The sequence below is a fragment of the Lagopus leucura genome, unplaced genomic scaffold (assembly GCF_019238085.1).
Source record: "Lagopus leucura isolate 7727_CA_CO unplaced genomic scaffold, USGS_WTPT01 Super-Scaffold_100159, whole genome shotgun sequence".
Classification (NCBI taxonomy): domain Eukaryota; kingdom Metazoa; phylum Chordata; class Aves; order Galliformes; family Phasianidae; genus Lagopus; species Lagopus leucura.
Genome location: NW_024962335.1, coordinates 18,391,110 through 18,416,403, shown reverse-complemented (window position 1 = coordinate 18,416,403; position 25,294 = coordinate 18,391,110). Strand labels below are relative to the sequence as shown.

General features: G+C 38.6%; 1 protein-coding gene across 2 annotated transcripts in view; it reads left to right on the top strand.

Annotated features, from left to right (window-relative positions):
* TRIM24 (tripartite motif containing 24) overlaps window positions 1–25,294 on the top strand; it is a 56,524-nt gene that overhangs the window by 1,716 nt on the left and 29,514 nt on the right. Inside the window, exons 2-3 of one of the 2 annotated variants that reach the window (XM_042889666.1) lie at window positions 19,143–19,261; window positions 24,539–24,686. In XM_042889666.1, coding sequence (XP_042745600.1) covers window positions 19,143–19,261; window positions 24,539–24,686 — 267 coding nt within the window. Of the gene's footprint in view, window positions 1–19,142; window positions 19,262–23,208; window positions 23,270–24,538; window positions 24,687–25,294 lie in introns of those variants that run through there. The other variant, XM_042889667.1, reaches the window with a different exon arrangement.

Genomic DNA, 25,294 nt, shown 5'->3' with positions numbered 1-25,294 from the left:
TGATACCTCCATTCACTCTTTGATTATGTGAGTTGGTTATGTGTGAATGAATAGCACAATGTATACTTCTCTCTGTTCTTCAAGTATACAGCCATACCGCATTTTTATCCTACTTTCTTTCTAGTTATTTGTGTGCTTCCACCCTACTGTTAGTTGTCCAATGGGAAAAAGAAACCTGTATAGATCTTGCAGTCTTTGTCACATTCCTTAGGTCTTGTTGCTGTTTTGGTTACATTAAAGTGAATGTATACCAGCTAATTACGTGTGTATTGGCTGCTTTGTTTTCCAATTGATGTAAAGCAGCTGTAAATTTATTTTAGGTTCTGAAAAAATAGTGTCACCTTAAAGCTGATTATGGTGAGGAATAATGTGTTATGGAGGAAGTCGTAGAGTCTCAGAATACAGAAGAAGGGACAAAACAGTGTAAATCTGTTACAACCAGTAATATGTTGCGTGAAATATGTATGAGAAGTGATCTGAAGTAATAAACAGAAGAGTATAAGCTTAGAATGCTGGACGATAAATTCTTCATGTTATGTAAATTATAAGATACTGTGACTACACTGACGAAATAAGCAGCAAGGAAGCTGTTTGCTAGAAGCAGTATCCGATGTAAGAGCCACAACAGAATAACAAACTATGAAAAACTCCTGAAAGGTAAACAGAAAGGCTGCTTATGCACGTGTGCCGAGTAGTACCAGGCACAAAAAGATGCCTGGAGAAAGACTGGCAGGAGGGAGTCAGGCTTGAACAAAGGAAAGGCTCTGATTTGACAAATGCCTCAGTGCGCCAGCTCTGGGAAGGCGCGTCGTGCTGTGCTAATATCCACATCAACTGAGAAACTGGGAGCTAAAAACAAACTGATTTTCGAGTATAGTCTGGATGTGTGGGCTCCTGTTTATCAGCGTTTTGTCTTCAGTGTACCACTTCCAAGCAGAAACGCTCTTTTGCTTTACTAAAACTGGTCTTGAAAGACAACCTGGGAGATTGTTGGCTCACTCCCTGCAAAGTTATTAACAGCTAACAAGGGCGTGCTGAGGAAAAATCTTTCAAACCTGAGACTCTTGAGTGAGTTGAGTGCTGTGGTGTTGCACACTTGACGCACAGGTCAGTGTGCACAGCGGCCATGCCAGGTGTCGAGACACAAGGGGTTTCCTGTGGTATATGTAAGTCGGTGTTCCTCCCACAGGGGTAGCCTGGTGGTGAGGCCACCTGCAGCATAGATATGCTCTGTACTGTCACATGTGTTCCATTTGGAAATAATTTTTTTTTCTTTTCTATAGAGAAGAATACTTGGGAGTTTCTGGTCTCTGGTATTTCTGAGGTATAGAGTGTTGCAAAGACAACTGTGTGATTTCAGGAATGTTAGTACCGGAAAACTCTCAGCTTGCTTTCTGAATTGCCACTGGCAACTTATTTGATGTAGTTGATGTATTTTGTGGTTGCACTGCCAAACTACAGGCTGCTGGGCACAAACATGAAGCAGGAGGAATGCTGCAAGAGTGAGTCTGCAAATGTGATGCTTGTCTGCTGTTAAGAGTCTTGGCTAACTTCTTGTACGTTTCCCTTTTGTTTCTCAAATGGCCCTTCTTCATTGTTTGATGGTGCAAATAATAATCAGTGTATACAAGGAAGCTGTGATTAGGAATCCACCATTTACCCAAATTTTGTGCTGAGTGGTGCTTAATGACTGGCCAAGTAGTAGAGTGTTCATAATGGAGTGTCTGAACACCACTGGGCTTCTGTGGAACTTTTTGTGTGAGGGCTTGTCTCACTCCAGTTGTTGGAGTAAATGATTTGATACACACACACATATATATACACGCATACCTGGAGCGAGATAAAGACATAAGCAGGGTCAAATGTTAACCAACTAGATAACTACAAAGTCTGAAGAGTTAAGGAATGTGGGGAAGATGGGGAAGTTAGCAATAGTGAGGAGAGGAATTCTAGTGAAGGGATCATGAGTTGGGGAGAGTCAGTACCGTGGGTCCCGGAATGTCCTGATAGCCCCTGGGGTCTGCGGGTTGATCAGTGACATCTTGTTGATCTTAACGGCTGGGTTGGGTGGCGAGAGACTACCTGTTCTACCTCTGAACTCTTTGGGTTTTTGTGCTCTCTGTTCTGCTCTTGTGTACCTCTGGTTGGGGCAATGGCATGTGCTCCTCCATTGGGTGATCTGCCGTTGGGTGATTGCAGATCATGCGACAATCACACGCCTACCATCACCTGGCAGGCTGTTGAGCATGCATACTGGCTGCATGGTGGTCACTTACTACAAAACAACTGCAGAAATCAGTGTGACTTGCAAATGTTAACTGAGAGCAGATTCTTTCTGGTCACTCAACCAGACAACTTCCTCTTGTTGTCTTGATCATAGCCTTGGGCAGGTCCTGCTGAAAAAATCCTTGAGACAAGGATGCTTTCTTCCAAATTCTCTCAGAGGTCCATAATAACCAAAGTTTGGTTGAGATTCTTTTTATTTAAGCCTATTAGTTTTGCTTCATGCTGTAAATACGTTTTGGTGTTTGTTTCTTGTTGGCTCAGCCTGTACAAAAAAAAAAAAAAAAAATTAAAAAATAAAAAGACCTAATGTGTAGAAGAACTTGTGCATGGAAATACATATGAAATTTTATGCAGGTATTAAATTGTACTAATTAAATCTGCCTAGTGTCAATAACCAGAATAATAGAGGGGAGTGTTTCTTCTTTGCCTTATCTGTAGACAAACCAACTAGCAAACTAATCTAATGAAGCTGTTAAAGCATGTAATGCTTGGGCACTCCTAGGATATAAATTCTTGAGGAGTGTCCAGACTAACAACTCAAATACATTCAATGCTTGCTCTTAATTAAGGAATAAATACTTCAGGTAGTAAACAAGGATTTCAGTGTTGTTCGTGTTTTGTATTTTAGCTGATTAATGCCTAGAGATGCTTGGTTACCGATACAAGTTGCAAGGTGTGGAATGAAAACCTAACCCTTGATATCCCATCATGTATGCAGATGGCATCCCATGTTCTGATATGTGCCATGCTCAGTCTTTCTCTGGATAGATTTAAACCCTCAGGCTCTCAGCTGATCTTGGCATCTGCTGTCATCTGGACTTTGAGATGCCATCACTTCATTTTATAATGAAGACATAGCTTTTGAAATATCTTATATTTTCTTAATTTTCTGTATGTAACATGATCTTTCCCTTTTTAGGTTTGATAGTTAGGATCCTTATTAGTGAGTTTGAAGGACATAATAGCTTCATTTGAGCTTTCTTATGGTGAAGCTCTATTGTTCTTCCAGCTCTTGATAGTCTAGGAAGATTTAAGACGTCTTGATCTGCCTGCTACATATGTTTATTTCCATTTCATCTCACATATTGCTGCTTGATTAAAGTGAATTCTCTCCATCTTTAGTGCTACAGAGAATACATATTTTATTTATATATACACATACTCCCACAGACATACACATATGTGGTTGCCTCTATGCATTCTTTTACAAGTGTTACTTCCATTGTGGCACCATCAGGAAATAAATTCTTTAACTCATAACAAAATTAAGGAGATTTAGGAGTAAGTCTTTTTGAAAAGAACATGTGTTATAGATGTGCATTTACACTCTTGCTTTTTTTCCTTAACTATCCAATGGGTGACAGGAACACTGAAGCCACCAGATACATCAGAGGAGCATCAAAACCTCTGTAGTCGTGTAGCCACTCCAGTGGAGTTGGAAGTTGTCTAGAAGTTACTGTACCAAGTTCTGAATAGTCCAATTTGAGACACTTTTTTTAAAAAAGGTTTAAATCCTCAGGGACAAACCTAATTCAGTTCAGTTTATTCTTTACAGAAGCATACTGAAGAGCTGGGCAGGTTGTGCAGTGGGTTTTTGAATTCGCCTGCTGACTTTTATCTACGCCATAGAACGGCCTTGTTCACTCCATTTTAACCAGCTTGTTACATGTAAGGAAGAAATTTCATGGAAACTCTTCTGAATGTAGTATTGTCAAAGAAGACATTCTTCTGTGCAGGGAAAGCCAGTGGTGTCAAGCTTGTATTAAAATGCTCTATAAGGAATTTCCATGCTATTGAGTGGAATTTCCCATCTCTAGTAAACTTGAGAGGCCGGTACTTTCCCTATTATGCCTAATCTGAAAATGAGGCAGGGGAAAACCAAGACCAATTGAATTTCAAAGTAAGTTTCAATGTGACTGTATTTTTAATTTGGGCCCTGTAGTGTATGTGCTGAACCTATGATCCAGCTGAATTATGAATAATACCATCATTTCTTAATGTTAACGAAGATTTGGTTACTGTGTAATTAATGGAAAAAGAAGTCAAAATGTAGAGTTCTAGTAGCTGCTTAGGCTTTGGTTATCAGCACTGTTGAATGAAGTGGGTTTGATAATGCAGCTGGAATTCCCTGTGAAAATACAGAATAATGTGCAGGGAAGGAGGGAACAAGCCAAAGATTGTGTTGTTTCTGAGATCGCAGTTATGTTAAAAGGCAGTTCCTCTGTGTAAGTTCTGATTACTAACTTTCCTTCCTGCAGTGTAGTGGTGAACCAAGTCTGCTCCAGTGGTGTGGAAGGAACTGCTGTCTGTGGATTTGGATGAACTAGGGGAGCAGGGAGTTGTTACATCCACTGTTAGTTCAGGAAAAGCAAATGGCAGTGTGATTTCTGCCAGCTTTTTGTGATCTGGAGTGAAAATACTTGCTGTTACTCCCTTGAGTAGTTTCCTACTGATGTTTCCCATAGTACTTAAAGCAGAACATTTGTCTATTAAAAATTCTTAATGGATTTATTGCCTCTTACTTAAATTTCATCTGCTGTAACAGCTTAAATGTGCTTTTGTGTGTATGCGTGCGTGTGTCTCTTTGGCTAATTTAAAGGTCATAAAAATGTCCCAATGACGCTGTTGAAATTTACCTCAACAATTAGTTAGCTGTGGAGTCATTTACTGCTTAAAATACAAAGACTGCTCTGAAAGTAATGCCTTCTATTTTACGACACTGGCCTGGGACACCAGAGGCAGATGCCGATGGGACGGCAGTAGAGGTTGAACCTTCCCACTAATATCCCATTACATGTTGTACCCTTTGAACCTCACTGTTACAGCTGAGCTGACTGAATTTCTACTTAAACTCCTTTTTCTAAAGGATGGAAAGAGTATAAAACAAATGTTTCTCAACAAAGCAGGAAATAATTGTGTAAAGTAATGGAGAATAGGGATTTATATAAACAGTTATTTGAAGATTTTATGTGGCGAGACTGTATGCTGCCACACGTTCATTGTTAACGTGATAGAGGATTGATGACAGACCAACTGTGTAGTTTTTGTTAGTTTGGGGGTCACGTTGTTTCTCAGGGAGCTTTGGAAAAAGCCAGACAGTGAGCAGAGTTCAGCAGTTGGAACTGCACTCCTGGATTCTGGGGCCCTTGTTTCTCTGGACTTCGATCACAGGCACGTCTTCATTTCAAAAACAGAACTCTGCAACTCCAGAGCTGAACTCTCCTTAAGCACGAGTGCACGGACAGGAGAGCTGAGCCATTTGCTTGATGATTGTAGGAAGATTCCCACTTCTGATAGTGAGTGAGTGGCACTTCACTACTTCTCCTTTTTAATGGTGCATTCCACTTTCTGCCTGGTCTCTTAGGTGAATCTAGTACTATTTAAATAAAATTCAACTGTAGCTGAAATACTATTTGAAATTAAAGGCTTACTTAATTTGAGATGTGGCTGGATGTTTTTCCCAGTGAGCTGAAACACATCTCTGTACTGTACACAATAAGAATCAGGACTGTTTTTAAATATTTGCTTGGAAAAAACATCTGTATTTTCTAGAATACCTACTTTTAGTTCAGAAAGCACATAATAAACTTAAAAGTTCATTTTATCCTCCTCATTCACTTCTGGACATCTATTAGTGAGCCACTGTGGCTAAGGATATGCAGGGTTGATGTTGAAGCGATGCTGTGAGCCAACCCAACGGAAGATCAGATGACACTGCTGCTAAATTGCAGTACCAGTACTTGCGACACTGATGCTCGTTAGGGACTGCTGTCAGCTGGGGAGTGAGTAGGGTGGAAGAAGGAAAAGCAGTAAGCTGTAGAACTGCTGGCAGAGGAAAATTGGGTTTATAAAGTGGGAGTAAGGTTCTGATTTTAAAGATAAGGTACAGTGCTTCTGTCAAACAGACCAGTGCTGACAGGCCCAATCCTGGAAATGAATAGGGTGCAAGATCAGCCTATACAGCAATAGCGTGATTTGAAATATGTGTATGTGTATGCAAATCTATCTATACTGGGCTTTGAATCATCTTTATAGTGGACAGTGGGTCAGCTGAGATAAAGACGGCCTGTTTAGCAGACAAGCTCTGCCAGAAGAGCATACAGCTTTGTCACGATGTGTAGTATCTAACAGCAAGACCTTGGTAATGTGCTACCTCCAGGCTTCCAGGAACACATTTCAAGGGCAGATACAGTGCTCTGGTGTGTTCGGAATCCTGGTTCCAGGAACACCTTTGCTTGCTTAAGCAATTGAATTTTAGCCCTCAGTAGTTTAATTCCTTACTTCAGGGGGTCTTTCAACGTGTATTAGTAGCTATTGTTCTCACTCATGCCTGTGAACTGTTGGCCATACCAGCTGCCCAGTGCTTGGCCTTAACTACTTTTCTGTTTCCATCAGTGGGACCATGAGGGTTATAACCCATTGGCTAGAAAGCTGTTCTCTGAACCAACACCCTGCTTGAACTGAATAGTTCAATCAAGTGTTAAAGAAACTTTTTCTCTTTTGAGAAGTTCTCTATTTAACTTTTCCTAAGTCCCTTCTCTATGCAAGAAGTGAAAAACGGATTAGCTTTAAAACTAACCCGAGTGCTATCTCAAAAAAAAAAAAAAAAAAAAATCAAAAATCTACATATGTGAAATTCCAGAAATAATTATTCTAGCAGCTCTTTTGGCAACATGGGGAAGACTTTATGGGCATTCCAAATGGCTTGAACAGACTGACTGTCCTCTTCCTTCCATTCCACCTTTTGTACAAGAGCTCTGTGTACTCTGGGTAGTCTTGGAAGTTTCTTTTTTTTTTTTTTTTTTTAAATGGTAATCCAAAATCCTTTTAAAGCTAATTTAGCAACACTTAGGATTGTATTGTGTTCCAATTTGTTGGTATTTCTTGTGTTTTTTTTTTTTTCCTTGCCCCCAGTTCCATTCAGATGAGACTGGATTTAATAAGGCTTTTATTTGGCTGCCTTTCTTCTGATTTAAATTACTGAGAATACAGTATAGGTGCTATCATTTGTATGATATCTGCCTTCAGATCTTTAACAGAATAGCTGTTCTGCTTTGTAAAGTATTTTGTTCATTTGTCATTATTCTTGTCAGGTAGGTTAAGGATCACAAAACTGTGGTGGAACTCTTGTGATTGTTAAAAACAGGAATAGTAGTGTATATACATACTCGTCATTCATTCCCAAACTGGTTTTGGAGGCAAAACTCTTATTTCCAGAACTTTATTGTTTAAACTAATAGGTGATGATTCCTATCAGGCAACACTGCATTAGAGGGTGGAAATAGATCAGACTAAAGAATGGGTAAGTGATGTTTGTGAAGGCCACTTATGGTAGGAGATTCATTTCCCTAAGCTTTGTTCTTTGTACAGAGAGAACTATACGAAGGCTAGATTTCTGTAATGGCAATAGATGTTAACATCTGTCAGCACAATTTAGTTCATGCTTCAGTTCTGCATGGCAGGTTGCACCAAGAGAGGATATTAGGAGGTATGAAACAAGACCACAAGTAGTACCATGGGCTCTGAAGTCACTGTTGTTCTTCCTTGATCAGTCAAGAGTGCCTCTGACTCAGAAGGGATCACTTTTATTAGTTCTTTCAATAACTTTCATATTAATGCACTATCCAAGTAGCAGGAGCATTGGTGCGTCATAATGCTGGTTCTTGGAGACTGCGTAGTCTGCATGAGGCTCTCAATGTATACGCGTTGTTTTTAGCTTCATCATTTTGAAGTGATGAGGGTATGGGAAAAGGTGGTCATCTTGTTTTCTGAAGCCTTGAAGCAGTGCCATGGGACACTGAACACAAAGAAGTTAGCTTAGATTGAGTTGACTTTTTTTTTCCCCTGTACATCTGCACCTGGATAAGCAATGCTTAGTAAATATGCATAGTATTTTCCTCTGTAGTTCCTGTTGGAGGGATTCTTGCTATTCATCTGAGTGCTCCATAGTGGATGGCTGTATTAGTATGCTTTGAGCCTGCTTTAACGGAGAGTTGGATTAGATGATCCCTAGAGGTCACTTCCAACCCCTATGATACTGTAATTTTGTGATTATTTGAAAGAAGTAGAGCATTTCTAAGATACAATTCACTTGGCCGTATGTAGATACCTGCTTTTAGGATGAGACAAGTCATGACCTAACTACGTGCATTACTTAGGTCTACACTGACTACGAAGGGCTCTTCATGTAAACTGACACACAGATGGGTGAATCTCACCCAAGGTATTAAAATGTTGGCAACACTCCGAAGAAATGTTACACCTCTCTCAAGTGCAAAGCTAAACTTTATGAACTTAATCTGGTATAGTGAATTGGTATTATTTCTGTGCTGCTATTAAGAGTTATTTTGTCATAGATGCAAAAATCCTGCTTGTGGCATTCAAGCTTTAATATGAAAAAGCTTTTGAATATGGGAAGTAGTCACAATAGACAGAAATTAGGAATCGTAGTCATTTTGCTCTAATAAATAAATGGCTTGAATGTTTACTTTTTTATTCCAATACTGACTTCCTGCTGAGCTCTAATACCTCCCTGATGGTAACAACAGGAAGTAGCAAGTACCTTCTTTTTTCCTCTTACTAACTAAAATTGTCAGTGGGAATTTTCATCAGATACTGTTTGTGTTTTCCATTGCCTCTGTCAACAGCAAGTTTTTTGTTTTAAATTAATTTAGAAATCCTTAAAAGATTACCAAGTTAATAATGGCAGTGCTTGTTACATAATAGCATTAATTCCAGTGCAGGCTGGAAGCGTGCCTTTGTAAATACTCAGGATTTATTGGTAAGTACATATTAAATCCCTCTTTTTCTCTGTTAGGAATCTGCTTCCTGGGCTTTGTGCTTCGGTGATAAGGAAGGAAACACAACGGAGAGGTGTTGAGGAGTTTTTGGACTGAGCAGAACTTTGCAACAGCTTTCAGTTTAGCAGAATACTACTGGATGCAGCAAGCACTGCAATGAAGTTGATAGCTCTGTGTTTTGAAATTAAAGTTGTTTGAATTGTGTTTTCTTTTGGAGCTGCAGACTGCAGTTTGTTCAGAGCTATCTTCTGTATGCCTCATGGCAGCCTTTTGTACTGGTGATTTGAAATGGGCTGCAGAAGCTGTAATAGCAAAGCAGTGTGAAATAGAGCAGACAGGGTGAGGTCCAGCTGTCCAAACTAGAATCATTTCTGCCACTTGTGAATTTCTAGAATCTCTGTAATATTCAAACCAGGGCCAGCAGATGTACTGCACAATCCACAGGAGGCTGGTTTCCTTTTGGAAGAGTATCTGGAAGCCAGGCAGGATATCCTTCCTCCTCGATCAGGTTACATCTGTTCAGGCACCTGAATTGCTTGCCGTAGGCTACTGGCTCAGAAAGTGAGGGCCGGGGAGGCTGGTCTCTCAAGTCTTGATCAGCAGCTTCCTGTTATTTGATGGTGATCCTATCCTGTTGAGAATGGGGGGAAAGCTGTGAAAGAAAGAAGTGCATAGTTTCATCTGAGCATTCAAGAGAAAGTAAGATGAACTTGCTGAAGATCCCTAATTGTGTTAGTGTTTTTGCTTTTGATGACATTTCTCGCAAGTACTCTGACTGAAGACTTATATATTGTCCTCAGTACAGCTTCCAGCTTGGTTCCCTTAATTTGGTTCAGATTCTTCAAAGTTATTTTTAGGCTTACTTTTTAAAAAACATATCTGCTTAGCGTTTATGAGAATATTATGGTATTTTCTAAAACAGTAAATCAATGTTGGGACTAAATGGGGGAACTGAATGGAATAAGTTATGTCCTGTAATGAAGTAAAAGCTTTATCTTTTCAACAAAGGGTTAAAAGAGCCAATTTCTTCAGCGTCTTCCAAAAGGGCTTTGTGTGACTGGTTTCAACTGCCCAAATGATCATCTGTTTGTGCCTCCTTCTTTCTTAGTATTCTCTCTGATAGTAGAGGCATTGTTGTGCATCTACTGAACTGTCAACCAGTAGTAGATGAAAAAATCTAAAAGATAAGATCAGACTGTATGAAATTTCTCTGTGAAAGCGAATGACTACTAGCAGTGTCACGCTCACAACTGCAGTGAGAGATACATCTTCTTTTCTGGCATTTACATTTTCTGGCAAAACAATTTTTCTTATTCCAATGTTTTTTTTCTTTTTTGGATAGTAAAGGTATTTCAGTAGAATGTATCTATCTGGACTGCATTGAAGCCTCTTTCAACATGTTACTGTTAAGCTGCTGCGCTGCTCAGAGAGAATGATAGGAGAATGTCTCTGAATATTAAAAATCCTCGCTTATAGCTTCATCTTGTGTACTTAGATTTAGGAGATATGTAATGAATTCAAGTTGGAAATACTTGACAATTTCAGAACTGGAAGGAATGTATTTTAATTTTGATGAAAGAAATGCTCACCACAGCCAGCAATGAAAATTGGCATAATTGCTGGAAGCTTCTGCATCATTTAAGCGTGTTCGTTGCAAGGCAGTGAGGTGTTTTTTGTTAATAATCTAGTACTTAAATACTGCCTGTCCTGCAATAGCAGTATTTCCCTTTGTTACCATTATGATGCTGCTTATAATTACAATGTTGAAGAAAATGCGTTGGACAGCGTTGGATGTGAATGTGAACTCTCCATGCTGAATTTGCTAAGGTATTTTAAATTTGTGAAGGCTGATGTCCACTTCTACAATGAGATGAAGTCCAGTATGTGATATCTGAAATGTTCGAAGCTTGGGCATGTACGGCAAAAACAATGAGCCATTTCACAGAGCAGCTGAAATATTTTAATTCAGCTCTGCAGTGCTTTCCAAGAAAGTCAATGCACTGCAGCATAAAAACTGGCCTGTAACACTTTCAGAGGGGGGATTACAGATAGTATTCTTCATCTGTTTTTCACTTATTTACATTTTAGAAGGTGGCATATAGAGCACTTGGATTTTGATAAACTCGCCTGCTAGATTTGTGGTTGCTTGGAATGTTTCTGTTTTGGCAGTAGGTGCTGGTTTCCCCTTGAGGACTGTTTGCTTGTTGGTTTAACCTACCTCCCTCCACTAGCAGCAGCAGGCTGTCACAACTAGATAGGAGCAGCTTTTTCTGGAACAAACTGGTTTGAAGAAGTTGCCAATTTTGCAGCACCAGGATTGGCTTAATGAGAAACAAGAGGAAAGCAGCAATTACCTTTAAAATTGATTCAGACGTTATTGCAAATGATACCGTCTCTCAAGTTTTAAGTGCTTGTTTTTAACAGCAGAATCTAACCTGTGTATGTATATCCAGTTTCACCTCAACCCTGTGCATTTCTAATGAAAAACCTTGCAAATATGAATGGTGTGCATCCACACAACGAGAGGATAAGAAATCTGTGGGTTGTAACTGAAATGCCCAAATGTTTTGTGTGGTTATACAGTAAATCTTCTATCTGGCACTGTTTTCAGTCTCTAAAATACCTTAATATTAACTATTCTGCATGCTTGAGGGGGGGGGGGAGGGGGGGGAAACAAACACCAAAGCAAAAACCAACACAAAACTGTAAGTCACACTTAGTATTTTCTGTTCTAAAATCTCAGTAGTTAATATTTCAATAAAGACTTCTATACAATTGAGGAAAAACTGCCTTATGCAAGCTTAATTAATTTATTCTGTAATGACTATGTCATTTTAGGCAAAACTAGCAACCAGTTGCTTACAGGTCTTCTATTTATTACAGGGAGCTTCATGTCAAAAATTTGTATGCATTTGAGTAGGACTGATCAGTATTGAATAAAGGGAACTGTTAATTTTGCTCTACTTTTTGCTAAACACTTTGCATCTACAACCAAAACTACAGTTTTGTGTCTGCAGCTGATCGTCCAGTGGCTTTATGAAATTGGCTCTGAGAACTGTTTGTTGCAGTAGAGATACAAACGAGCTGAAACTGGGTCAGAGCAGACCCGTCTCCTCCTATTGTCTCTGAATGCTTCGGTAGTCTTGAATTACTCCCAGGAAATTGAGAGTTGAGTTGGAAATAATACAATGTATGTCTTAAATCCATTTTGCTGAATGGCTTGAGGTGGCTTTCCTATGGATGCAGCATGCAATTTGTGAAGAAGCACAAGAATGCTTTGCCTTACATGCATAAAACGTAGGCTAGTATTCCTTGAAGAGGCGCACTGCACCAGGAATCTGTAGAGAATGAGGGCTGGTACACTGGAAACTAACTTCTCTCCCCAAACCCCCAAATGAATCCATGTTGTATTCCCCAGTCCACCCATGTCAACGTGAATCTCGGTGGTTGCTCAAGAGGGGTTGGTGTAGGGTAGAAATAAATGAGCAGGGCAGCCATTATTGTTACTTTTGTTAGGAGTGTGGTGTCCAGGCCTGGTTCAAGCAGGGTCTGAGTGTAAGGTTCCACAGTTTTAGTGGATGCTGCTACTAAAGAGTGCTCATCTCTACTTCACCACCTTGAAGAGTCATGTGCTCTTGATCCAGATCGCCGTGTAGCTGCACGAGCACCTCCTGGCACAGAGGACTAGATGGAAAATGCAGGTTATGATCACTTAACGTGATCCTCATAATAATCATAGTGGTGATTATGGAGCACCTCCCAAGTTAAGTAATATGCTTCCACCTGCCCATTTGAGCACTCTGCAAATGCTTGTTCCATTCAGTAAAAAAGATCACTGCCAACAAAAATCTTACAGGATTACTTTGACAAAAATAAAATCTGTCATGGGGCAACTTAATTTCTCCAAGCAAGAATAAACATGCATGTAGGTTTTAAACATCTTTCTCCCTGCAAAAATGTCATGGTAGACACAAGCAAATGAGTGCATTGAAAATAGTTTAGTTTGTCTCAATTCTCAGTGGCCTGCCTGTCTCCTTTTAGGATCTCCCTCTGCTTGTATTAATGTAAGGAGACAAGTGAAGAATCAGTTTGAAGCTTTTCTTTCCTGATAGGCAGTGAATTTCTTTGGTTTGCTTTCTATCTTTGACTATTCAATTCAGTCACAAGTATCTCAAAGCCCTTTAGAACTGGTTGGGTCAAGAATTAGTTTAGCATCAGAACTTCCGTATGGAATTTAAAAGATTTCTTCCTATCCCAAGTTTAATCAAGATAAATGGTAAAGCTGCGCCATTCAGGAATGTGAGTTTCCACTCATCCGAAAAATTCTATTCCATGTTATGTAAGTTAATAATGTGTAATGCTCCAGCTCTCCAGATTTTCCCTCTTTTGCCCTCATTGCCTTAATGAAAATTATGGGACTTTTAAAGGGAGAATGAGCAGCAAAATAATTTGGGATTTTTTCCTTTAAAGCAGTGAAGTAGTTCCCATTTTTGTGACGTAGTCTATTTCTCCTCTAGTTTCAATAGAGTTATTTTTCTTACTAATTTATAGAAGAAAATCAACTAAATAACTTTTAATATCCTACTACTCAGAACTTGAATCTTCTTGAACAGATTGTTGTATGAAGCTAGAGTTCCTGGCCTGAAAGTAATGAAGTAACTTATGGCACAGTTTAGGAAGTGTCTTGAAACAAGAGGAAGGAAGAATTGACACTAAAACTAAGCATGATTAGAAATCTATTGTGTGATTACCTCAAAATGTTAACCCCCACACAAAAAAATTGAATGGATTCACTTTAGTACTAGCAGAGTATCTTGCAGAGGGACTCAATGGAGGAAATGTTAATTATTTCAGAGGTTAATTTAGAAGTAGCATTCTATGCAGCTTAAGAAAAAGCTTAAAATGTAATTAAATGCTTATGGGAAAATGATGCACCAATGACTGTGCATATGTGGAATGTGGCTAAAAAAAAAAAAAGGTTGGACTGTATCGGTGTGTCTTTATTTACTTTATTCCTTCTTAATGTATGTTATTGTGACTGATGAAATACAAGCCAGAGAGTCTCTGGAAAATGTCATTGCCTGTTTGCTTGTTCAGAAAGGCATTAGCTGCTTGGCACACCACCTGTTGGATTGTTAGCAAAAGGCTTGCATGGGCAATCCTATGTTTACTTCAGCCATCTGACTTAACGCTGTTAAATTAATCTGCCTCTTTTTCATACACTAAAGTATGGCAGCAGGTGTATTAGTAGATGAAAGCAAGAATCATTAATGTCTGTGATGTCCTATTTTGTTCCTACTGTCGGGACTGGAAGGGAATACCTGTCCATCTTTTTAGTTAAGCCTCCGTACTTGAAAGCTGGATGAGGAAGGTGGTTTTCAAAGCATGTTTCCGATTTCTTCTATGGATCCTCGCTGTACATGCAGTATATATTATGATTTGTAGAACAGAATCACAGAATGGTTGGGTTGGAAAGGACATTAAAGACTATCTCATTTCAATTCCCCTGCCGTTTGTGGGGACATCTTTCGTAGACCAAGTTGACCAAAGCTGCAGCCAACCTCACCTTGAATACTTTTCTGTGTAACATGTTCCAGTGCCTCAGCAGCCTCTGTGAAGAATTTCTTCCTAATACCTAATCTAAGCCTACCCTCTTCTATCTTAAAGCCATTGCCACTTGTCCTGTGGCTATACTCTTGTAAAAAGTCACTCACCTTTTTTGTAAGTACTTTTTAAGTATTGAAAAGCAGCAATAAGGTCTCTCTAGAGCCTTCTCCAGGCTGAACAACCCCAGCTCTTTCAGCCTGTTTTTGTAGGAGAGGTGCTTCAGCCCTCTCATTGTCCTTGTGGCCCTCCTCTGCACCCCCTCTAACCCAATATGCACTTAATGAAGTTCAGCAAGGCCAAGTGCAAGGTGTTGTACTTGGATCAGGGCAATTTCAGATATGTCTACAGACTGGAGGCAGTCCTGCAGAGTACAACCTGAGGGTCCTGGTGGGTGAAAAGCTGGATGAGAGCCAGCAGCGTGCTCTTGCAGCCAGAAGGCCAACTGTATCCTAGGCTGCAACAAAAGAGGGATGGCAGTAGGGTTTGCCCTTGTGAAGCCACGTGACTGTTGTAATAGGCATGTTGTGTATTTTCCAAATCTCTGTAGGGCTGTAATAGTGTAAAGCAGTGTCTTCTCCATATAAAATCTGCTAAATTGTGTATAGACCAGCATCTTCCTAGGTGCTGCTTCAGATTTCATATAAACTGAATTAGAATTCTAGTTTAAAGCATAAAATCAGCCAATAAGACTGATCTGTAAGACTCATGTGCAGTGGGTTAGCTGTGGCTGTCTGCCAAACACCTTGCTAACTACTTCCTCCTCCTCAACAGGATGGGGAAAGAAAATAAGACAAAAAATCTCATGGGTTGAGATGGAAGTAGGGAGATTTCTCACTGTTACCATCACAGGCAAAATGCAACTGACTTTGGGAAGATTAATTTTGTTTATTGCCAGTTAAGATAGCCTTTTTTTTTTCCTCCCTCTTTTAAAGCTGCCCTGCAGTGTTTTTTTGTTTTTTCTAAATTATGCCAACAGCTCGTGGGTTAGACAGCATAAGGGATTCAAGAAAAACTTCTCAGGAGGATTTTGAGAGGTTTGAGCAGGTTTTTTTTTCTCCTTCTCCCATCTCAGTCTAGTATCTGCACAGTCTCTCAGCCTTACTGTTGCCATATTCAGTCTGTGAAAAGACCAGTGGAATGTTTGGTTTCAGTGCTGAAGTGCATAGCGGGTGTCTCTCTGTGTCAAAAATGACAAATATTATATAGGTTACACTGAAAATAATACCTTCTATTTATTTCCATGAGAACTAATACAGATAGAAAAAGCACAGTAACGCTATTTGATAGAGCAAATTCTCAGCTGCAAAACACTTTTTCAGGGTAGTCACCGCCATTAGCTGTGCATTTTCACCAGTGATTAACATGGCCTGCATGCTATGCTCACAGAAGTGCGCCAGCGGAGGTGACCCACTGTTCCTGTCACCAGCGCTTAAACACAGCACCCCACTGTGCTCACAGCCACTGTTAGGAGTCTGTAAATGTTCAGTAAGCATTGATGAATGTCAGTGGGTGCCCTTTTTCCAAACAGAGGAATGCAGGGGTGCACTTTTGCTTCATACACATGTCAGTGACAGACGCCATTTTGTCACTGTCCTTCTGCTGCTGTTCTTTCTGTACCCCACTCCCAAACACATGCATGGACCAACTCAGTTGCTTGTGTTTTCCCAGAGAATTGTGTCTTGCTTGGACCAAGAATGAGCAATGAGGGAACACAGGGTTGTTTGTAACCCTCACTGTAATGAAATGTTCTTTTTTACAAAAAGTGTTTTCCAGCAAGTGTGTGGATTGAGTGTTATTGTCTGTGGCAAATTGATTTGCTTAATAAGAGAAGAAGATAAGAACTGAAGAGTTGCATTACCTACCTGACGTACCTGAATTGGATTTTTTTTTTTTTAATTATCCTTCATGAAAATGGTATAAAAAAGTTGCAAAAGTTTTAACCAAAATATAGAATGTGTCTATCAAAGGAAGCCGCAGAGATGTGTATTGAAACACAGACTTGCAAAATAGCAATTACAATTGAAGCAGGCTTAATATCACAGCCTTACAGATGAAAGTGAAATGCCTTGCACACAAGGGGGAAGCTGCTGGCTAAATTTCAGGAATGAAGAGCTAATTGAGTATTATGTGCTTAGATCTCTAGCATGTTATTGGAATAACACTATGGAAAAGTTATCTAAATGTTGTGTGAAACATAAGGAATTCAGTTTTTTTTTTATGGAAAGTAAAATATTTTAATGATTTCTGCACTTCTGCCTTTCAATTTAAAAGTGAAACAGGAACAAAATTAAGCACATACCAATTTAGTTAAATATTCAGGTGCTGAATTATTTACTGATTTTAAATTTGGTGCATTAAACTATACCTATAAGCTTCTCTTAATCCTTAAAATCATGCTGCTTTTAAAATAAAAGCTGTAGGTCTAGAATCTGCCTTGGTTTGGTCTTGCATCACTAGTGTGCTGTGGGATTTGCATGATCCTACATCCTAGATCAGAGAATGACAATATCCCAAGTTTGGTGGGGCCCACAGAGATCATTGAGTCCAATCCCTGGCTCCACACAGCACCAGCCAGAAAGAAACCTTATGTCTTACAGATTTGTCCGAACACTTCATGAACTCCAGCATCACGGGGCCATGACCATTGCCATGATGAGCCTGTTCCAGAGCCTGACCACCCTTTTGTGAAGAACCTGTTCCTAAAACCCAACCTAACCCTCTCCTGACACAGCTGCCTGCTGTTCTCTCAGACCCTGTTGCTGTCACAGCGAACAGAGCTCAGTGCTGCCCCTCTGTGAAGTGATTATTTCAACCTGACTTAGTTTTTATTCATTTCCTTTTGGTAGCTGTGAGTGTGGATAATTTCCTTAAAGCAATACACTAATGTCAGCATTTCAGAGATTTCTCGGAAGATAAAGAAACCTCGGTGTTAATAAGACATTCTGTTGTTTTGGCATGTAGAAGAGGTGTCTTTAAAAATGTTCCTGCAGGTCTTCTTTGCTTAAACCTTGTCTACTCACTGTTAAGCTCCAAGTCTTGAGAATGACTTTGTCCTTTTTTTTTTTTTTTTTTCTTGTGAGGGATAACTCAACTCTTTGTATTACTGGTTGTCAGCTCTGTGTTCAACCTGGATTATGTTACTGTCGCGATCCAACTGGACCATGATTACCTCAGGCTAAATTAAGGTGAAATGACACCAAAAGATTGGTTAAATATTTATTTGCATCCCAATACAATACCTAGCACATGACATGGAGAATACATGTATTTAAATTTCTATACTGCATTGGTGACAAGCCATGAATGTATGCCTTGTGTTACATTCTAATGTAACTTGAAAAGAGAGAGGAAAAAAAAATAAGAGGGGGAGAGAGAACAGAGGTGGGGAGAGGAAAAGAGGGAGCGGATAGGCATGGAAGGAAAATCCAAATTACCACCCTTGCTTCTAATGTAGTCTCTGGTCTAGTAATACCCAGGTGGCAGGTGCACACCTGACCGTTGTAGTCCTTTTTATTTGTAAGAGAAGTATATTGCATGCATATCTGTAGTTTGCATGTGAGGTGGGAGTAGTTGGAATTCAGCATTGACCCTTTACTCCAGCTGAAATCAGGGTCATTGAGACTCTTTCACATCACATGAATCACATTAGCACCTCTTGCAGCAGGGAACCTTGCCCACGTTTGCATGGGAGAGTAGTGCCATCCATCCTCTGACATACTCTGCATCCTCCTCAGCAGAGCACTTTTGGTTTCTGTTCTGGCTGCAAACTAAACACACTATTTCCCTTTCTTCTTCACTGCTAAGCAATCCCTCGGTGACTGAGACGTTCAAACAGTTTTAGAGATTTTCCACAGGACTTTGCAGGTACTACCTTAGAATTGTTCTCCAGTGTGTCTTGCAGAACAAAGGAGGGAGAGGACCTTGCTCATTCATTCCTTAACATATCCTTGCTTTTTATGAAGGTAGTTGCTATTTTAATGCAGGTCTATTCCTTTATACAATTTCTCTTTGAATTTATTGCATTTCAGTTTCTCATTACTGTAGTTGGAAGTCAGTCGTGTCATGCTACTGGTGTGTGTAGAACTGTTCAGTCTCACTAATGAATACTCCACATTAATAAATGTTTGCTTTAATCAATTGTGTAACAACAATTTGTCGATGGAATACATTGCTTTTAGAAGAAAAGGAATTAATTTTCTATAAGATTAAAGCAAATCTAAAGTAGGATTGAAACGGAGATACTTGACCTTGGTTAAGTGAACATATCGTCAGGGAATAACAGGTAAAAGGTTTCTTCAGTGACGAATGAGAACAAGCTTCTTACTCAGACATAATGGATAGAACAGTATTAATGTTGACTTTCAAAGTGTTTATCCTTACAAGCTGTCTTTGAAGTTGTTTGATAAATCTTAAGTTGCGCAAGCATAATTAGATTTTTTCCCCCTCCAGTTGGTGTTATCCGCTGTCCAATTTGTGGTCAGGAATGCGCAGAGAGACACATCATAGATAACTTTTTTGTGAAGGATACCACAGAGGTTCCTAGTAGCACAGTAGAAAAATCAAATCAGGTAAGTGCATTAACATGTAATCAAGTTAACGCGTGTTGGATGTGTATGCATGTCCTTGGCTTCTTGCTGCATGGCCTTTTTTGCTATTCATATACAGAAAAAGACCTGAAGTACTTAGTCATCGTATGAAGTAGCTACTCCAGAAAATCAGTTGAAATATATGAAAGTGCATGTGAAGAAGAAGGTTGTTTAAGCTATTTTTAATTATCAATTTAAAATTGCATTGTGATAATAAAAACTAAATCCAAGATATAGATATTAGAATGGAAATTTCTAGACTTTGGACAGGACACTTTCAGCACTCTTTGATCCAGAGACCTAAATGACACCATGTCGGGGATCCCAATGTAAAATGCAATCCTTTGCTTCAGTCAGCTTTTATTTTTTGTTATCACTGGCAATACACAGCACTAAATAACATGTCTTCACTGTCAACTAATGAGAGAGACCAAGTATCTTTTCAAGATTTTATTAAACTCCAGGAACTTCTTGGAAATGATTCAGCTTCTTTATGTTGCTGCATTCTTGGTAATAACAATAAAAAAAAAGATTACTGTTTCAATGTGATGTCAATTTTAAGCTAATCCAATGTCACTTGTATTGTGGCCTTAAAGAACTTCTTGGAAATTGCCTTTCATCTTGTTCTAGGGAAATGTATTATTGGCTTTCGATCCATTTGTTTTGAGGCTGTCTTCTTAGAAGTCCTTTATTGTTTAGTCCGCTTGTTTGAAAGCTTAGCTGGAATTTGTGCTTACCTGTGTGAATGGGTATGTCAAGAGTCAATGGAAGTACCAATCAGGTTTGTAATGCTGACTCACTGGCTACTAAAGGCATATGTTTTGTCCTCATCCCCAAGAAAGAGGACTTAGACTTATGTCTCCAAAAGCCATTTAGCTGTCTTCAGAGAGTTGGACATTTTGCAGCTCTGATTCTTAGAAATTATATACCCTACCTGAAACTGGAATTTAGTTGGAAGTCTCTGAAGTACAAGCAATATGTCAGTGTTCTGTTGATGTAGGATTGTTTTAAGGTGTTTTTTGGGGGTTTTCTTTTTTTTTTTTTTTTTTTTTTTTTTTTTTTTTTTTTTTTTCCCTTTGGTTTCCTTTGATTACTCTGCCAGTAAAAGAAAACAGTCCTTGTTGCTTCAGTTAGGAAGAAAAGCAAGATAACAAATTGCTTTGCTAGGCAAAAGCAGTCCTGACATTTTCCAGTTTTCCTTTTTTTCTTTTTCTTTTTTTCCTTTGGGGTCTGTGTCATAACCTCTGGGTAAGTTATATAACGTGTGCTGTGACGTACTGCTCTGGGGAGTTGGATAGAAACAGAATAATTTCTACTGGCTTTGATGGCAAAGAAGAGTTTTTGTTTTCATTCTTCTTCCTCTAGATTTTTCTTAAGCTTTAAGGTGGGGGGTAATTGAGACCTTTGTGTTGTAGATAAGGAATGGAAAATTCAAGGATTCGTTATTCTTGGAAGTTGATGGTAACCATGCAAAACTGGGCATACTCCTCTGAGCTATAGGGTATCAACAGCTGGAGTATCCACCAAACTCAGTGCTGTCAGGGTGAAGTCAGGCACTTATATGATAACAAAGTATAACAAAGTAGCTACTGTGTATTCTTCCAAAGAAGAACGAGTATGCTAAACGCCTTAACAAAGCTGTAGCCATGGTGAAAGCATCTTTGAAAGTTGCTAGTTGAGAACGGTGGATAATAGGCTGTCTTGATATAGTTGTGATGTGCTTAGTAGCAAGGTGGCCAGTAATGGAATGTTGCAGAAAGGATATGTTCCTTAGGGTTCGTGATTTAAGATGTCAGGATATGATTCATATTTAGAAGTACAGATGGGTGAGTATGTCCCAAAAGGCAGATGTTGTCCTTGCTGCTTTTGTGTGTGCCAAGAAATATCACTTTTGGCACCGGTGTTTTTTAAAATAAAGGTTACTATTACATTTAATTTAGCCTGGAGTAATTTTTATTCAGAATATTAGTTGAACAAATATTTCTCTGGAATGCTACTGAGTTCTTTTCCTTCAAAACTCGAAAATTTTGCTTATTTAATGTCTCTGATGCTTAAAGCTAATTGGAAGAGTAGGTAGTACAGAGTAGCAGCTGAGAAGACAGCTCTATTACCTCAGCTCATGCATACAGATCTGTCTTTAAGTAAACAAACAAGCTTTTAGAACAGAAAATATCGTAACCTTCCTGGAACGTGCTGAGTAATTTCAGCTTACATTAAAATTGAATGAAGGCTGAGTGAACACTTCCCAGGGTTATAAATACTAAAACTAGTAACTGAATTAGACATACTTGTAAGGAAAAGTAAATTAAAAATAAATCTATCTAACCAGAATAAAGACTTACAAGTTAACTAGGGAGAGTTTTCTTTGAAATTACTAAAGGAATGCTTGTATGAGTCAAAATAAGTGTGACATAGTTTTAGATTTTGTAAGAATATAGCTTATGTTTCCGGTAATTATGTTTCCATGTACTTTGGGTATACAATTTCTTCTAATAAGTCAGAGCTCTAGCAAAATCTAATCTTGATCTGAAAATTCATTTTTCAAATAAGAACTGGGTGGAAGCAAATTTAGTTTTTACCTACAGAGCAGAACTGTTTTGACAGCATGAGTTACAATGTCTCTGAAGAAGTTTATAAATCTGTCTTCTACTTGGTGGATTTGAGGAGTATAAAGTTGCAATACGTGTATTTTTGGACTACAAAGAAAGAGTTTCAGTTCATTTCACACCACCTGACTGGTTATTGAATCACAGTCTTCTTTCTAACAATAACAGGTCAAAACAGACAGAAAAAAGTTAAAACGCATTGCAAAAAGAAAGTAGACAAAGATCTTGGAATCTAGGAAGAATGATTACTTTCTGAAATCTTTTGAACTCATTTGTATGGTCTGACACATATCAAGCTTACCTGCCTGAGATTGCTAAAGGTGACCTGGAAAGAGCATAATGTATTTATTAATGTTTTAGTACTAACTGGGTTTTCACCTTTTCTGTTTTGTTTTGCTTTTTTGATTTAATAATAATAATGAAAAGGCCTGAAAGATTGGTGTTCTTTTTTTTCTGTTTTCTTCTCCTGCTTATCTTCTTTTCACTTCTTTTATCTTTCTAGTTTAAAGAAAAATCTTACTTCTCATTCTGTGTATTTGCAAAACCTCTTCCTAGTCAATCTGGGAGCATAGTATGACAATACTTCTCTGCCAACAAGTTCTTTAAAAGCTTCTTGGCCTGCAGAAGTTCTCTGCTCAGTCAGCAGTGCTCATGTAACTGATCCCTGGGCAGCAGTGATGCAATCAATCTGGTTTTACACCAGCCTGGCAAAGGATTGCATCAGTACTTTTACGGAGAAGAAACTGGAAAAGGAGGCAGAGAATTTCCTTCATGGGTTTTGCAGCCAGAGAAAATGTAACATTGAATTAACACCTCAGTGATGCTTATTTACTTGTTTTACATTCTTGTCTAAGGATTCAGTATGGCTTTATGATTTTTTTCCCCCCTGAAGTGTCATAGAAGTTAAAATTTAAGGGCAAGTACAATTTTTAACTTCCTAGTTATGATTAACTTCCTTTAATTGTTTACATTTTCTTGAACATTTTTTATGCCTTTTATATTTTTCCCTAATTAACTGGCCTAGATAGCAATAGAATTTTTGTTGTTGAAGAGATGATGGGGGAAAAAACATAAAAATAAGCAGAACATATTTTTTAAGAAGGTTTTTTAGTAAGACTTTCAGGCCTCCTTTTTGTAAAGAAACAGAAAAAGGGGCACAAGCCCAGTTTTTGTTTTCCTTTTCAGGTCACCTTTATGAACATGAACTGCCTCATACTCCAATTGAGAACAAGAAGGGTCTCCCACTCTTGTGTTGTAACATAATTTCTCAGAAGATATTTGCAGTGAGAGGCAACACGATCCAGAAGAATAAGCACAGCGTTGGGAATCTGGGACTCGTATTTTCAAATTCCAGTTCTGTCAGTAACTTGCTATGTGCCCTAAGGCAAGTCAGTTCACCTCATCAGCTAATATTCTTCATTTTCTGGAAGGGGCAAACTGGGACGTAGTTGTACATATCTGCTTAGGATAAAAATTGTTGCTTCTGTTTTAATCTCTATCTTGTGTGGGTGCAGAAGCTGAATTTTTTAAAAATGAAACTAAAAGGAAAACCAAGATCTAAAGTTTTGTCCCTTGTATCCTGTTAGCATAACTCTGTTGGTGGGATCTCTAGGATAGAGGTGATCATCAGGCAGCTTGAATCTTTTGTTTGCAGCAGTGCTAAACCTTGATAGAAATGGATGATAGTTGCCTAAAAGCTTCAAGGTATGACTGGAGAGGGGAACACGAATGATGAGTTATGTGACTGTAAAAGAGGACTTAAAAATGAAATAATTTTATGAGCATGTAAATTGTTGTTGTCTATCACTCTTAGTTTTCAACCTGTTGCTGAAATTGTTGGTCGAAAGGAAATCTTCCTTACGTGGAGATGCTGACTTTATGCAGGGACATTTTGATTGCTATCACAGAATCATAGAATGACCAGGGTTAGAAGGGACCTCAAGGGTCATGAATCTCAAGGATCACGAATCTCCAACCCCCCTGCCACATGCAGGGCCACCAACCTCCTCATTTAATACTAGACCAGGCTGCCCAGGGCTGTCAGGTGTTATCCTAAATTACTTTTCTTTTTTTCTAGATCTCTTGGGTGTAGTCCGGAGGCCACAATTTGAAAAATGTTACAGATTCCCTGAAAATGTCTTGAAGAGTAGCTTTACTAATAAGCTGTAATCTGTCTCAAAGTAGCAATGCAGAGTTTCTTGAGAGGAACCCTGCTATTTTTTACTTTGTGTGTTTCCTGTAACTTTGTGTAGATGAACAGAAACTAAAACTAAAGCTTCTGTCTTCTAAAATCAGAGCAGTGCTGATTGTGTTCTGTCTTTACAATATGCTCTTGTGAAATATTTACTATATAGTAAACATCATACAACTCCTAAGTGTGCAGTGTCAGGTGGAAAGTAATGGATTGACTTCTGTGATGTCAGGTAAATGTTCTAGAGTAGCGCTGATAAAATGACCATTTTCTTTGACAAGTCACATTCAATTACTTTTATATAGTTATTTATAGTGTTCCTGTACCTCAGGCAGTTTTCCGTTCCCATTTTACTCTTGTAGGGAAACTACAGAAGTACATTGATTATATATGAATAATAGCTTGTATGCATATGCTATATTTATTTTCATAGCTGCCATTTTTTTTTTCTCTTCGTGTCAGGTCTGCACAAGTTGTGAAGACAATGCAGAAGCTCATGGGTTTTGTGTGGAATGTGTGGAATGGTTGTGCAAGACCTGCATCAGAGCTCACCAGAGGGTTAAATTCACAAAGGATCATACTGTAAGACAGAAAGAGGAAGTATCTCCAGGTAACATACTTGATTTGTAATTTTGCAAAAGATGTGTGTTAATCACAAAGAATGCATCAGAAAACCAAATTAAGTCAACACATTTAATTTTTAAAATGATGCATTTCAAAAATACTGTCCCTTAATCTTAGTAAATGTAAAAGGACAGATTCAGTGTGGTGTAAACTCTTGGTACATATGAATACTAACAAAATAAGTTTTACTTTCTGATTGGAACAGGAAGTGTTGGTTCCTGCCTCCCATTCTCTTATTTCAGTTCCATTCTGAAGGCTGCAACCATTTGAACTAATTACGGTGTTTCTTTGGAAGCACTTTAAACTCTTTAAGAGAATCTCTGAAATGGCTCAGCTAACAAAAGAAAACTGTTGGTTTTTTTTGTTGTTATTGTTAAGAATTAGATTCATTAGAATGTAGCTATTGAAAAGACAAATTTTTGTCATGGCTGCAAGTATAATAGTCAATTTCTTCTATCAGATATGATACATAGTGGTGAGAAAACCTACAGATTAGTATTTAATTACAATTTTTATGTTGAAATGTTTTAAACATTATACATACCAATATGAATATAAAGCCAGTATAAATATAAAAGTGGTGTTTCATCTGGA